General features: G+C 40.4%; 1 protein-coding gene across 4 annotated transcripts in view; it reads left to right on the top strand.

The window, feature by feature from the left end:
- The window catches only part of RNF144B (ring finger protein 144B), a 50,951-nt gene extending 35,218 nt beyond the window's left edge, over window positions 1-15,733 (top strand). For all 4 annotated transcript variants that reach the window (XM_030445923.1, XM_030445924.1, XM_008497152.2 and 1 more), the window contains 5 exons: window positions 5,014-5,074; window positions 11,383-11,587; window positions 12,860-13,004; window positions 14,669-14,758; window positions 14,950-15,733. In XM_030445923.1, the coding sequence (XP_030301783.1) occupies window positions 5,014-5,074; window positions 11,383-11,587; window positions 12,860-13,004; window positions 14,669-14,758; window positions 14,950-15,090 (642 nt within the window). In that variant the 3' untranslated portion in view covers window positions 15,091-15,733. The remainder of the gene's footprint in view (window positions 1-5,013; window positions 5,075-11,382; window positions 11,588-12,859; window positions 13,005-14,668; window positions 14,759-14,949) is intronic.
- The last annotated feature ends 730 nt before the right edge of the window (window positions 15,734-16,463 follow it).

The following is a 16,463-nucleotide window of genomic DNA, read 5'->3' as shown; positions in this document are numbered from 1 at the left end:
TAAAAACTTAATATGGCAAGTCATTTGAACTTGGAAAATTGTGCTGTTTAGTACTTTAAAAATATGCTTTCTGAAACCCCTCTGTTTGCATGGGTTTTATTTTTACTTCAACAAAATCCAGTTGAAACTGGTGTGTTTCCCAGCAGTTTCTTTGTTTAGCAAATAGTGTATTCAAACAGAAGGAGCTGTTCCCCTGGAGTGCTTGAAATCAAGTGCAGTCCTAGGTAGTATCTTGACGTGTTACATCAAGATAGCAGCTGCCTGTAGCTGGTTTAAGGTAGAAATAGATGTGTGTTTGTGGTGCAAAGGTGATGGTTTTGGCTACAGACTCTGTTTCAAATAGCTGGTTGCATACAGAAAAGGAAAGTTTAAAAGCAGTCTCTAAGCAAGATGTTTGTCCTTTCAGGCTCTAATAGTACAATAAACAAAGATGATTTGGATTCCTTCCTGGAAGCAAAAGGTAGAAGGAACATCTTACGTTAATGCAGTTCTCTTTAACCATGCAGACTTCTTCTGTCTTGAATATTCCTGTCTCTCTTGGGAATTTGCTTCATTGATTTCATTGTACCAGTTAATACCTCTAATCTAAATAAGGGGTAATTTACATTGGTTTGAAATGCTTTTACTTGTTGCAAATTCAGTCTCCAGTGTAAACTGAATCAGAGTAACTGCACACAGGGATTTCTAATGCACTACTTGTTTGGATAATGTCTAGGGCATTTTGCCTTGTTCTTTCTGATTCTTGTATTCTTTTGAAGCCTGTAAAGTTGATGACAATGATATATTTATACATAATCTGATTTGGATTAAAAAGATGTGCAGAAGGCAGTGAAGGGGATACTGATTTGGGTTCTCCTTTTGCTCAAAGTTCAACAAGGAGAATTGCCCCTTTACATGCAGTGCAGGTTCTATATGTTGTTTCTCTGTGTAAATCCATGATAGATGCCACTGTTAACCTGACAGAGGGTTGTCAGTGCTTTGAAAAACGATTATGAAATGGGACAGTGACCCAAATCTTAGAATCCTTAACTGTGCTATATTCCATACATAGCTGAAACAAAAATCCTGTTGGGAGTCATTTAAAATACCAGTTTTATTTTTAGTTTGAAAATTGGTGTACATTTTGCTAGGGGTGATTGAAATGGTAAAGTGAGGATGAAGGTGAGAAACATGCTGCAGGCTGACCTATCTTTGCTTTTCAGGGTCAAGATTAAAGTTTTTATTCTTACTTACTAAGGGGAACAAATGAGAGAGTATTAATTTTGGTTTTATTTTTCACTAAATAAGAGCTCCTTAATGGAGAAAATTATTAATTTAATGTTCCATGATGACACTAGTGAGCATGGTGCCTGATGAAGAAATGAGTGGGTGTACTTTCTAACAGTACAGAGATCAAACTCCCATACCCTTTCAACAACAAACCACAGCCCAAGTTAATACTATTTTGGAGTCCTTGAAAAACTAGAGAGTGAGTGGGACCTAGGCAGAGGTGGGCAATACAAACCTCTGCAAGCTGTCATTGCTCCTGCCAATTCAGGATCTGCCCTTGCTGTCTATCTGCTCAAGCAAGAGAGGGAGAAGCACTTGTCCTGGTGAACTTTCCTCCCCCAGTGTTGTCGAGGTTTGATTCATACGGGTGTGAAAGGAAATCAGATCTATTAGGTTTTCTTGATTGCCTCCTTGCATCTCCCTTGAAAGCCTGAGAGTGGGTGGAGCAGTGATTTTCACTTTCCACCATGGCAGCCAGTGTTTGAAAGCAGGCTGGTTGAGCTTTCTTGGCTCCTGGTTACTGCACTGCCCAGGTTACAAGGAAGTCTGCTCCAGTGTAAACTGAACCCAGTGATTTTCTACCCTTTGCTTTTCCTTCCTTTGCTCTTTTATCTCACCTAGTAATAGCAACCCTGGTTATTGTACCACGTTGGGCAATCTTTCAGGTCTCTTGTAAGGGGTCCAGCTGGAGCTTTTTGTGGTGGTGAGCCTTCAAAACTTTGCCTTTTTTCCATGAGTATTTTTACTTCAGGTGAAAGCTGTTCTTAGTGAGAGCTCTTAAGTGTTCTTTTGCTCTATGACAAGAGTACTTTAACTGCAGACATTGCTTACAGACTAGAGAAAACCAGAAAACTTATTTCAACTCCCAACAGTCTGGCAAGTCCCAAATCAACATCTTTTCATTTAGGAGAGGAGATGTCTTGCCTCTCATTTTCTTTGCAGATTTTTATTGTAATGTTAACCCAACAACAAAAAACCCACCACCACCACCACCATCAAAAAAACCCCAAAACTTGTCCTGTAGCATTTCTTGCTGCAATAGAATAATTTAATAGAATAAGAAATATCTGCTTTCTGATGTGCTCATCTCATGGTCTTTCTCTTCTGGCCTTCTGCCATCAGCTGTCTTGCTGGTTTGCTTCCTGCCCAGATCTCCATCCTCTACCCAGCCCAGGGCCTGTGTGCTTGTGCAGGACAGGAGGTGTTTGGGATGGGCTCCCTGGTGGGGCTGGAGAATTTGTATGAAGATGATGCCAAGTGGAAAGAGAGAAAACATCTAATCCCCTTACTGTGCTTATAGCTGCCCTCCTCGATTAAGCATAAATGAGATAAAAAGTTTGCTGAGGAAAAAATGTGCTGTTTTTTGGGGGGGACTCGCAGGTAATTTTTTTCAATTGAGTTTGTACATGTGGCTTTGTGTCACTGCATTCAGGTGCCAGCAGGTTGTGCATTCCTTTCCTCGTGCCTAAAGATACTAAATCTGTGAGGGGCTTCAGCTCAGCACTTCTCAGGTTGACCTCCATGCGAGTGCAAGCAGGAGCTGTTTTGTCAGAGCCTGGGGGAGTCAGTGGCAAAGGTGATGGGATGCATGTGTCAGTGCCAGAGCTGCATGCAGGGAGGTGGAATCTGGGCTGTGAAGAGGCTGTGGGAGGAGGAGTGGGGCTGGGTGACACCAGTGACATGGTAAGATCACATTTACAGTAGGAGAAAGGGAAGCTTCCAGCACTGACTCTGCTTCCTGTTGAAATCCGCAATAAAACCCCTAAAAAAAGGTCAAGTTTTAATATATGGGAACTTCTGGGCTCAATAGAACTGCTCTTGAAAAACTGTTGGTGGAAAGCAAGAGCAAGTATGGAAAGACCACGGACGAGTTCACTCAAGTGGCTCTTACAGCCATTGAGACTCACTGTTTTAATTTAGTTGGAATGAAGAAAAATTTAAAGTAGTTGCCAATTTCACCCAGCTACAGAAAAGCAGATGACTCTGTTTTTCAAATCTGTTTAGATTTGAAGCAGCCCTGGGGAGGACTGGGAAATACTGAAATGTATCTCGTGGGTTTTACATAACTTTGTTGGTTGGCTTCATTCTTTGCTGAAGGTGCTGAACTTCACTCTTTGTTTCTTTGTTTGATTAAGTTATTATTAATTTTTCAAGAGCATTCCAGCTGAGTTCTGATGAATAGGTGGAGAATTTCCCAGGAAGCTTTCTGTCTTGCAGACATTTTAACATAATGTTGTTTAGCTTCATACTTTCAGTACTTCCATATTAAAAGTAGTTACACCCAGAATTCAGAAACTGAATGAGGACTTGGACCACAGGACTGGCTTACTAAACTAAGGATATGTTTTGTAAAGATTTTTTGGTGTTTCCCATTTTTATATTAAATCATTTGATTTCTTCAACCAGAAGTCTTTCAAGCATCATTGAACAAACATTTAAATCTGGACATTGATTTGATTATTTTTTGTATGACATTGGTTTGGGTAAAGTGAAAGTCCCAAACACCTGTTTAAAAATGCAGTTTTAAGTCCAATATATTTGAGAACTTAAAGCATATAAAAATGGATGTATTATTTTCTTTTTCCCCCATCAATGAAAATAAATGTATTCACAGCATGATCTCGATCAAATACTGATTTTTTCTTTTTTTGTCTCTGTATTTCTTCTCAGTTGAATGCCATGTCACACAACCCAGAAGGATAATATGGGCCAGTGTCCACTTCACTGAGAGCAAATTTTTGCCTTTTACAGTTATCTGAAGGATTCTGATGGGATACTGAATTTGACCATTGAGAGACTTGCAGTTTCAAGCTTGCCATTCTGTACTGTTCCACAGTGCTTCAAATGGTCAGGTCTTGTGTTAGTGTCAGTATTAGGACAGGTTTATTTTCAGTAAAGGGGAAAAAACATTTTCAGTGCTAGTACAATATTACAAAGGCATCAAGTAAAGATAATGACCTCACATTTTGAATCCAACAAACATGTGGCTCCTGCAGTGTCCAGGAAGTTTCTTTTAAACACATTTTTACCATGAGTAGATTTGCTTGTTAGTTTTAAATAGAATATTTGGTTTTCCTTAGGTAGCCTGGTAATTGGAGATTAAAGCATTTAGGCTTTTAGGCTGTGAGGTTAATTATGGTAATATGTAAAGTTTGTCTATGCCAACAAAATTTATTAACTTCAGTCCTCTTCCCGGTGGGCTGATACAAGTCTTAAGGCAAATTCCAACAGCAGTGGCATTACCTGTCTTAACCAAAACCCCATGAAATGAATAAAAAATGGAAATAAGATTAGCTTTTAAGTTTCTGAAACCTAACTGACCCCTGCCATGAAGACTGGGAAATGTAAAGGAGGAGCTGTTCATCTGGGCTGTGTTCTTGTGCCTGAACAACAGGCTGCAGTCTCTAAGGCTGGCAAGCTGTCACCCTTTGTTACATTAAAACAATACAAAATAAAACTGAGAAGGCTGAAGTCAACACAGGATCCAGAAAGAAGGCTTTCCTGTGTGTTGTAAGAAAGATGGGAGCTGAACTACTGGGCTGTGTGGCTGAAATAGGAGAAATCAAGAACTACTTTACGTTTTGGAGAAGGAAGTCAAGATAGCGAGGAAATCTGTTAAGCAGGAAAAAGAGGTGGATTTGAGAGCAGCTCAAGAGAGCAAGCATGGAGAACAAGGTGTTTATTAATTTTTTTCAAGTCTCTGTGTTCCTAATGCTTTTCCTATGTGTTTGTTTCTCATTTCAGATTGCCTGTTTGGTGTCTGTTGATCAGTTTCAGTTATACAAGAGGCTGAAGTTTGAACGAGGTGCGAACCTTTTGATTTCTATTACCTGCATTTTTAAAGTGTGAGTGGAAGCAGCAGTGTTATATACTGCAAAGGCAGAGGCTGCTGGATGAGTTGAGGAAGAGAGAAGAAGATGTCTTAGTTTTGAAATAGTTTAAGAGCAATCACTAGGTCTGTTTGTGGTCCACAGATAAATTTGAAATTATTTCAATACAACAGAATGAACAAAGTAGCATCTTACTGAAATACCATACAGTTACTCAAGCTTGTGGGCAGCATGTTCAGATTGTGTGCCTGAGGCTCCTTTGCCCTTCCCTTGCTTATTCTGGGTCCTTGAGGTGGTGGTTGTACTGGTAGACAAGGTGCTAGAGGCTGGGGTAGGGTGCACACAGTCCTTTCACATATCCATAGGGATCTTCAAAACTTATGGGGGAGACAGAATCTGCAGACTCATAGGGATTGTTGCAAACCACCCTGCAAGAGAGCTTTTCTCATGTGTGTTTATTTAGTATATTTGATTTTTTTTAATTTTTTTTTTTTTTTTGAGTAATACTTCAGCCTCTCATTGCTGAGTAAGGGCTACTAGTAAAGAATTTTGGAACAGAAGGTCTTATTGGGGCCAAGCTTTCCTATGCCAGAGGCCATCCTTCTGCTTCAGGGGATGGTTCCTTGCCAAGGCTGAAGAAGAAACCAGTCAGAAAAATGAGGTCTCATTCTGGCTTTAAAGTCTGGCACCAACCTGAAAGTCTCATCTGGAAGTTGCAATGTTTTTCAAAGAACTCACTCCATGATAGAAGTGTATCTGGGACTGATCTGCCCTGACTGTGTGTTGTCCTTGAAAGTCAGTCTTTGTTTTCTTGCTTTACATGCATAATTAGATGGTGGATTGGGAATATGTATGGAAATTCCAGAATCACAGAATTATCATTGTCAGAAAAGACCTCTTAAGATCACTGTATAGAACTGTCAACAGCCCCCCCCCCCAGTAAAACAAACAAGCAAAATTTATATATATATATTTATCAATATTTATCACCGTGCCCACTACAGCATGTCCTGGAATGACACACCTACACGCTTTTTAAATACTTTCAGGGAAGGTGATTGCACTCAACATGAACCTCTCCATAATTTTTCCAGGCAATGAGATCAGGCTGAGAGGCCAATAGTTTTCTGGATCTTCCTTTCAGCCCTTCTTGCGGATGGGCATCTCATTGGCAAGCCTTCAATCATCTGGGACTTCCCCTGTCAACCAAGGCTGTTGGTAAATGATTGGGGAAGGCTTGGTGAGCTCCTCTGCCAGGTTCCTCAGTACTTTTGGGTGGATCTCATTTGACCCTATAGGCTTTTGAGGGTCCAGGTGCTGTAGCAGGTTAACTGCTTCCTCCTGGATTATGGAGGGGGTTGTGCTGCTCTCCATCCCTGTCTGCTAGTTCAAATGCAGAGCTTAATCAAAGTTCATAGAAGTAATGCACTTGAAAAGATGGCCAGATAGAAGAATATATGGGTTTTTACAGAATCTCTCTCATCTGGCATGAGTCACAGTGAATGACCACAAAGTACAAAAACTGCAAAATCAGTTTACCCAGGTATGCCCGAGTTCATGGACAGATGCATATTGTAACTATGATTTGCTAGCACTCAGGACAAAAAAAAAAGAAAAAAAATGCCAAACCCTCATTTCATTTATTTCTCTTTCTATTTTGGCTTCTCATTTACCCTTAATTCCTTAGGAAGTCCCTCCAGTTCATAAGGCAAGCAGTGGTTTGTCTACAGCCCTAGACAGTGGAAATCAAAATTTGTTAGAGCACCATTTTAAAGGGCTAAGAAAGAGAGACATTATTGCAATGCAGTAATATGTTTTATGTAAAACTTTTTTTAAGTGAAGACTGTGAAATCAATGATTTCCTGGTACCTTCTCCTCTGTAGCTAGCCAAAGATGAACTCATGATCTTTTGTCCAAATCCCTAATACAGGTATTTTGTTTTGGTTTCATTTGTTTTTTTTCTATTTTACTGCCTCCCACATGGAAGACTGAAACTTCTGTACTTTTTAAATCCTCCTTCCCTTTTCTTTTCTTTTTTTTCTTTTGCCTGGGTCTGACAAATCCTTCACCTCCACTACCTCTCTTCACGTTTCTAAGATCTATCATTTATCCTTTATGATGAAGAAAACTGGCATCCAAGTGGCAGGCTTATATCCTAGCCTTTTTGTCTTGCCAGCAATTGGTCCCAGCGATAAATATAAATCCAATTTTCTGATGCCTGGCAACAACACTTCCTGCTATCTCACCAGCACTAATCCCAGTCCCTGCCAACAGCTTTTGCCTATCCCCTTTTTAGAACTGCCTCCAGTACTGACCTTTTTGGACCTCATCAGCTGGACCTGGCTTATTAGCTGCAGCTCTGTTCTCAGACCTGACCCTAGCCTGGTAACACCTGCCAAGTGTTGCCTCTTCTGAGGGCCACGAATTCCTTTGCTTTGCTTAATGACAGAGAACATTTTGAAGGACTGAAATAGGGTTGCGTGGCTCTTAGCAGCTTTTCAGTATTCATGTAAAAGTGAAGGAAACCTTTATATGTGAAATATTTTGAGTCTCCCTTAGAGTTTTCAGGTATTTTGTTGAGACCAGGTCGTGGGGAAGAGCTAACTTGGGTTTGCTGGGGTTTGTTGCTGGGGAGAAGGAGTCAGCACAGTAAGGGGAATAAATAGAAAGCGGTGAGTTTTCCAGAAACTGCTGTACCATGTTCTTTTCCATGGTTGCAAATGTAAAAGTCCAAATTCTTATTCTTAAAATAGGCAGGTAATAAGGTGCCTTTCATGGCTTGTTCTCTGATCAACAAAGTTTTTTATTCAAACCCTTCAGCTTCATATATTCAGACCCTTTTTCTCTTGGCTATGTTCTGTTCACATATGGGCTCTTTGCTTCAGCACCCCCGTTGCTTTACTAGAAATAAATAACAAGCTTCTCTAAGTCAAAAGACTTCATTTTGCACTGTAGGCTTTGCTTACTAATCTTTGAGCAAGTGGTAAAGCCAGTGCTTCTCATCCTTCCATTTTGCATCATCCAGTGAATTTTTAGAAAAATTTTGAAGACCTGAAGAACTTATACATCCCAAAGCTATTTTCTCCATTCTCTATCTGTGCAAGCTACTTTAATAACGTAGATTTGCTCTGCATGTCTGTATTTTTTTAAAAACTGGACAAATAATATTGGGTGAAAAGGTAGAAAGAAGTAATTGGCATGCAATTTTATATCTATAGACACTTGCTTGGTTTTATAAGGAATGCAGTGGAAATAATTTATCCTCTTGTGGTTTTTTTTTTTGTGTTCTCAGAATGCAAATGACTTGAACTCAAGCTTTCTTACAAATCTGTAGCTTCTTTGAATCCAGTCTGGACCTAGCCACACAGCTTCTGTGCAGCATATTTTAATAGAAGAAACAGAAGTCCAACAGAAGTAACACAAATGAGGAATAGGATGTGGTTAGGACAAATGCATTATAATTCTATTACTGTGACAATTGCCCAATAGACCAAGTGAGATTATGACCATTTTATGCCTGAGAGAAAAATAGTCTATTTCAAAAAAAATAGTCTATTTCTAAATCAGTCTGTCCCTGATAATCTGTGAAAATCACAGGCTCATTTTTTCAGGGCACTGTGTTTCCCCCATCTGTCTCCTACATCTCACCTGAGAGTTTGTGCATTTTGTGAAAAATGGCCAGACCCCTGCCTGGCACTGATGCTGTTTGGTTAGGCTTTCCTCCTGATAGGGGAGCAAATACGTTGAAGTGGCTGTGGGGAAGCAGAGGAAAGACCTGGGAGAGAAATGCCCCTAACTAAATGATGGAGCAGCTTCTCAGAGCAATACAATAGCCTGTTTTCTTTTTTTTTTTTTTTTTTGGCTGCTCCTTCTGATTTTTTTCTGGTTTCATTTGTACTCCATGATAAACTGAACAGCATGAGACAGCATGGGTTGCAAAACATCATCTATATGTTCTTTGTAAAATGAAGGAAGTGGAAGAGAAGGGAATTTCATATCATGCTTTACATCTTGCTGCAACTAATTTGTAAAAATGAGTAAGATTTACAATCCACATCCCCTCCTCCAAGTGCTGTCAAAACCAGACATCCTGCCTTTATCCAAAGACACGACAGGAGAATTTAGGTTCCCAAAGCTGAATATGTTCAGCAGCTATCTGCAGGAACAGCACTTTACTACTGTCAGCAGAAAGCACACTGCACCGATGGTGTGAAGACTTAAATGCAATAGCCTGTACTAGGCCGTGGTGTTGCCCAAGTTTCAGAGTTTCTCTTAAGAGACACTGAGGGAAGCTGCAGAAATGTAGAAATAAGGCCATGGGGATGATCAGAGGACTTGAGCACCTGCCATGTGAGGAGAGACTGAGAAAACTGGGTTTGGTTTGTTCAACCTTGAGAAGAGAAGGCTTAGGAGAGACCTTGCTACAATGTTCCAGTACTTAAAGGGCAGCTACAAAGATGGAGACACTGTATTTACAAGGAGACAGATGGATAGGAACAAAGGGCAATGGATACAAGTTTCTCCTGGAGAGATTCCAATTGGACACAAGAAGAAAATTTTTCACTATGAGGACAGTCAGACATTGGAATGGTCTCCCAGGGGAAGTGGTGGATTCCCCCACTTTGGAATGTTTTAAGTCTCAGCTTGATGGGGTGCTGAGACATCTCATATAAACAATATTAGAAGGGTTAGACCAGGTGATCCTTGAGGTCCCTTCCATGCTAACATTCTATGATTCTGTGATTCTCTATGAAATAATGATTTCTAGGGCATTACTGTAAATGGCTTGTACTACCCATCCATGTCTCTCTCTTCTCAGTGTATGAAGCTGCATTTTATTCTGAGTTTTGTTCATTAGAAAGTAAAACGTTTGTTTTGGGGTGCTAAGGAGGTATGTGTAAGAGAACTAGAGGAAAGAAGGCAATTAGATTAATGAAGTGGCTGGAGAGAGATGCTACAGGTAGCACTGCCCAAATTCTATATGATAGCCTTTGCCATGGATCATCCTTAAGTGGTGCCTTACTGTAAATATCCCAGACAAACAGGTAGGAGGGATGTCTTTAAAGAAACTGGAAATTTTCAAGGTGAACAAAGAAATCAAGAATACTGTAAGAGAGCTGATTTTCTAGTGTGTGTTAGGTTATGAAGCTTGTCTTTCTCAGCAGGCGTTCATATGTGTGTATCCAGATGCTTGGGAGCTGGGGGGAAATTTTTACTTCTTCGAGTACATTTCTAGTTATACAGTCTCTAGTTTTTGGGTATATGGACAGTGAACTGATATTGCTGTTTTCCATGCTAATTGGAGCATCTGCTAGATATCCATCCACCACCCCCTTCACTACAGACTACCAGCAGCCTCCTGCAGAGCATTGCAGCCAGGGGTGTGTGCAAAGGAGAAACCTTCAACTGTTTCTACAAAAGTTGCCAGGGAATGCGTTTCAGGAGTCTTTGTGCAGCCTTTTGTTGCAAGTGGGATAGTATTTTATCTGCTGGAGGTCCAGAAGAACACGGTAATGACTTTTGACATCTCACAGGGATTTCCACCTGTTCCTGAGACATCCTCTCCATCTATTTCTTTGCAGTGGTGGTACTAGAGACCTCCCAGGGAAGATGTAGGTAGCTCCTGCAAGTATGACAGCCCTTTTCTAGGGAGGCTTTGCAGGGTGGGAGTGTTTGGCTGCACCTTATGGACTTGAGGCAGTATAAAGTGCAAAGAAAATGGGCATCTCTAGTAGTGAGCATCTTTTAGTTGCGTTTCTGTTGCAAGCCCAGATTTCCTTGAATAAAGTTTGGGGAGCAAGAAAAAAAAAGAACATCAATCATTCACTGCCATGCAGTGATGTCTGTAACTCAAGGTATCCAACTTGAATCTTGCTTTGAGTGTTGTTATAATCTGATACCTGACAAATAGTGATCATGTTATTGACTATTAGTTGAAATTTGTAGGTAGAGAGAAGGATATAAGGCACAGAAAATGATTTGGCACATGGGTGTTATGTTTGTCTTTTGAACTTCACCATAAAGTCAAAGAATACATCACATGCCCTGTATTGTCACTCTTGTGATGCTTCCAGTGCAGCTGCCTTTGCAGAGTACAGTTGCAGACCCAGCTAAAGAAGAGGAGTAGGCTCAAATGCCCATGGGCATGGGTGCAGATGGCTTCAACTTTCCCACCCGTGAGCAGAACCAGGTCTTGCATCCCTGAACACTTGTCACTGGGATGAGACAGAAACTATATGAACCTTTTTATTTTTTTTATTTTTTTTTCTCTGTTACATTTCAGAAGTCCACTTGGACCCCCAAAGAACATGGTGTCCTGCAGCTGACTGCCAAACAGTTTGCCAGATTGCACCAAGTGAGTCAGGAGCTCCAGTGCCCGTGGCATGCCCTGTTTGCCACCTGATGTTCTGCTCCGCCTGCAAGGACGCGTGGCACCCGCAGCGCTCATGCCAGGAAAACCAAATCGTTTCATTACCAACTGAGCAGGGGTAAGAAGGGAACCCACAGAGACCACACGGTCTTTTGGTTCTTTTTTGGCATGGGGTGCTACCTCTGTGCCTTGCAAATGTTAATATTTTTTTGTTACGTACCAAACATGAGGCGCCACTGATGCTTCAAAAGGTGAAGCCCCTCCAGGGCTTTGGATCTGCCTAAAGGCGTGCTAGAACTGTGACTTGGCACTCATGCAAAAAATGCAGTACACTAGTATTTTAGGATCAAAACTTATACTGTGATTAAGAAACCACCCCTGGTTAATATTTATAGAATCTTTGCATAGAGGAATCTTGAGTTTTATGCACAGTGCTTGTAAAATGTTCCATTAGGTGTGAGAAATCTGATTTATGCTCATTGTGCACAGGTCTAAACAGACTACAGATAAGGTTATATAAGTTATTAATCTACAGAAAGAAAATACTCCATTATTTAAATTATATAATGTTTGTAGCCATTGTTTGTTTTCAGAATCAGATTATATTTCATAATGTGCATTCAAAATTTTCTAAATTTGGGAAATTCTTTACAGAGATGGTAATCAGGCATTGGAATAGTCTGCCCAGGGAGGTGGTGGACTCTTCATCCCTGGAGTATTTTAAGAAGAGAATGAATGTGGCACTCAGTGCCATGGTCTGGTAACCATAGTGGTAATGGATCAAGGGTTGGACTTGATGGTCTCAGAGGTCCTTTCCAACCCGGATGATTAGATGATTCTGTAATTTTTTGCAAGAAATGAAAGTTTACGTAAAATCTAAGCCTTCTACTTGCTCAAGACTTCATAGAATACAAGTTACCAAAGAACTCACCATAAATTTTTCCAGGTTATTTTTCAGCATAATTTTTCTCCGAAATCTTCTGCAGGATTGATCTTTGGCTTTGGTGGAGTTTCAGGCTAATTTTTTCACCCAGGGACAGTGTTATGAATTGCATAATATGGTCCTGTTAAATAAATTGTGCAAGCAGTCTTAAAAATTGCTCTTTTTTAATGCTGTTGGTGATATGCTTGTGGGTATAGTGAGTGATGGTTTCAGACCATAAAACACCAAGGAACACCTGTTTCACTTTTGCATAATAGTAATAATTATCTTGCACCTTGTAGTGAGTGTACTTCAGTGTATTGTACTGATTATGACAAACTTCACACGTTAAGTGCACTAGGGCAACAGCATTAGGAGCTCTGAAAAATAATCTCAGTACACATTAGGCAGTGGAGCTGAGCAGTAATTACAGTCACATTTCACTTTAATGTTTTCTTACTCTTTTAGGTCACTTATTGGAACGGAGACAGAGGCACCAATAAAGCAGTGCCCAGTTTGTAGAATCTATATTGAACGAAATGAGGGCTGTGCTCAGATGATGTGCAAGAACTGCAAGCACACATTTTGCTGGTACTGTCTACAGAACTTGGATGTAAGTGCTCCAGAAGAAAACCACCTAGATAAAGAGAAGCTGGGCTGGGGTTAGTCCGAGTACAAGCTTTTACCAACTCGTTGATATTCTAGGGAAAGTGTTGGCTCAGTTTAGCTTCTTGCTTGCTTTCTTCTTCATTTGGTGCTTTTTTTTTTTTTTTTAATCAAAATACTATTTTCCATGAAGGATTAAAACCATGTCTCTAGTTTTTGACTTAATTCTTTGAGGGAAATGGGACAGAGTAGTTGCTTTCTGTAAGTCTATTTCAGCACTGCATTTCTCTGATTCCTGCTTTCAGTGCAGTAGCTAAGAAATGATTGAGAGCTAGTGAATCTATCAATCTGTCTATCACCTGCTGCAACTGTAAGGGTCAAAGCCTGTCCAAAAAATGGTATGGTACTGGGTGAAGGGGGTTTTTTCATGGGCAGGTACATTAAGAGTGCATATGGACTAGATCTCATTAGTAGTCTACTCTAGCTCCGTGTTTGCTGAAGTGAAGGATTAGTAGGCTTGAGGATAAAAATGGTGGATTATGAAGTACAGTTTGCTAGTTATTGCTCAAGTGATACCAACTAGTCTCAACTTCTGTTGAGGACTTCAAGGAAGTATTGTGCTCGTGTGTACAGGAGTTTCCCTTTTTGGCACAGTCATGGGTAACAACCGTGGGAGTGTGAAAAGAACTTCACCACCACTTCCAATAAAATGTTAGATACTGAATGGCTTTTCTTTTTTTTTTTTTTTTTTTTTTTTTTTTTTTTCACTCTACATCAGGCAAGCAATGGAACTTCCTCATTCTTTATCCTTTCTCTTAGCATGCTAAACAGGTTTGCTTAGCATTATGTCCCATTTCTCTGTGTGTGTGTGCTTTCTCAACATGAGTCTCCTGGCTTCCCTCAGAGTACATGCAGTACACGATTGCTTAACACTGTGCTGAACTGGAAGACTCTCAGATTCTCACCGACTCTGCAGACATGCCTTTGCCAGGATTTCATCAGTTGAGAGGAGAAAGAAAAAAAGTAACTGTAGTTGTGTGATTCAAAAGCAGTTTTTCTAAATCTGCAGGGCTACAGGAGCCCTAGGTATAGATGAAGGTAATACCTGTAGAGCCTAAGAGTAAGGCTGAAAAACGAATGAGGAAGCAGCTCTAAGGTTACAGCACAGGGGAGGGTAATGCAGGGCATTAGTCACTTTCTGAAGATAAAATGGGTAATTTAATAAGTATTACTGAGAAAAGAAAAAGGAAACGGGGATTTTCTACTTTTTAAATTTTCCAGTTAAGCCTAGGAAGAAAATGACTCTTAAAGTGCAGGGACAGCAGGAGAACAGAAGGTAGAATTAGCTCAGGAATATGATCCCTCAGATTTCAGAAATACCTTTTGTCTACAGGCTTCTTTACCATCACCAAATTACAGACTAGGTACTCAGGCAGTAGGTGCAATGCATATGCTTATGCTTTTTATAAGTGGGGGAGGAAAGATGCTCAGGTCCCAAGCACACCCACTTTTAAACTGCTAGAATTTTTTCTGGGTAATTATTTGGAAGGCAGGTGAATGCTGGATAGTAATTCTAAAGCAGTGTCAGGAAAGTTGCATTTCCAGTTCAGTCTTGAATCTTCTCCTGCAGTACTGTAACCTGTTCTTACGTCTTCTCCTTTTGTTTTTCAGAATGATATCTTCTTAAGACATTATGACAGAGGCCCTTGCAGAAACAAGCTGGGCCACTCGAGGGCTTCGGTGATGTGGAACAGAACGCAGGTGTGTTTCTAGTCAGCTGAGTAGAGCTCTCACACATAAATAAAGCAAAGAGATTTTCACCACCAGTGAAGGACCAAGATTATGGCTCATTATGTTCATGTTTGAATCATTTTTTTGTCATGTATCCTGCACGAATGTATTTTATTTTCCATGTCAGATAAACGTGCATTTTTCCCCACCATGTCTTTCAGGTTGTGGGGATCCTCGTTGGACTGGGTATCATAGCATTAGTGACATCTCCCTTGCTGCTTGTGGCATCTCCATGCATCATCTGCTGCATTTGCAAATCTTACCGAAGCAAGAAGAAAAAACACAGCCCACCAACAACTTAAAATCTGTCTGAGCCTCCATCTGTAGAGCATATGTTTGTGAGATAGCACAATGGTTGTCTTTCAGTGCCATACCTACCAAATAGTATGCCCTTTTTTTCCAGTTCTTGGGATAAGTGCCCATTCCTCACAGGCTACTCTGTCACTAACAAGTCCCAGTGTGCTAAAAGTCTGGATTATTTTGCAATACATGTGGCTATAAGTTTTTGCTCTTTAAGAGGAAAATGAGACACCATTCAGTAGTTCATACCCTTAAATATGAAACTGCTGGAACTTTACAATCCTCTGCACATGACTTGATCTTGCAGTATTGTCCTACCTTTGCAGACCCGGTTGTTATTGTCATGCTTTCTGTTGGCTCTTGGTAAGACTTTCTCATAAAGTTTTGGGTATTTTATAAAAGGAGGAGAGGGAAACACCTGATGAAGTTCTGTCTGCTAGCTTGTGTCCCCTTCAAGGTAACAAACTGTTAAGAAAATATATTTGACAGTTTCCTGTCAACTGGTTGCCATGGCATTTCTTTCAGCAATGAAATCAATTTTATTTGTCTATTGATCTCAATTATGGAATTGAAATGCAACAAAAATATTTCTAAGATAAGGCTCTCTTGAGAGACTGGACTACCTTGAGAAAGGCATTTAATTTTTTTTTTAGATCAAACATGACATGTCTGCCTTGAAATATTTAGAGTATGCGTATTCATGCCATTGGGCATGCCTTTTGTCAGGAACATGGGTGTAGTAAACACATCATGAAGCTGCATTTTAAGAAAGGCCTGATGCTGCTTGTATTTTGTGCTCAGTGTTGGGATCTTTGTTGTGCATCCATAGAGTGCCCATGGATACAGAGTACCTAACGCACAGTTTATTTTCTAGGCAGTCAGTATATGTATTTTCAACTGTTTACATGGTGTGAAGGCAAGAACCCTTCTCAAAACAGACTCACACCAGGATAAGCCAAACCCAAACCCTTTTTTAAACCATAGGGACCTGCTGAAGTGAATACTTGAGAAATGCTGTGTAAGTGTAAGCTCTGCCCATTGGTGGGTGTTTCTTCTCTCCCGCTCACGGTTAACATGGTTACTGATAGTTTTTCATTACTCTAAATCTGAAAGGCTGTAATTTAATGAACCCTTCAGTTTAATTTAGTGTCTCACTACCAAACTGATTCAGATTCTGATATCAGCTACACCTGTGCAAGTTCACTGAAACCTCCCTGAAGAGCTGGAGTTACTCCAGGCTCACCCAGGAGTAAGTGAGATTGGACTCTGCTCCCTGGAGTTTATTTCCTTAATGGCTGGTGCTTCTCACAACCCTGGCCAGTGGTGGCTTTTGTTCTGGACTCCCATCTGTGCATTTTATATCTGTGGGAACTGA

This window comes from Calypte anna, chromosome 2, assembly GCF_003957555.1.
Source record: "Calypte anna isolate BGI_N300 chromosome 2, bCalAnn1_v1.p, whole genome shotgun sequence".
NCBI lineage: Eukaryota > Metazoa > Chordata > Aves > Apodiformes > Trochilidae > Calypte > Calypte anna.
This window is presented reverse-complemented; position numbering and strand designations above follow the sequence as displayed.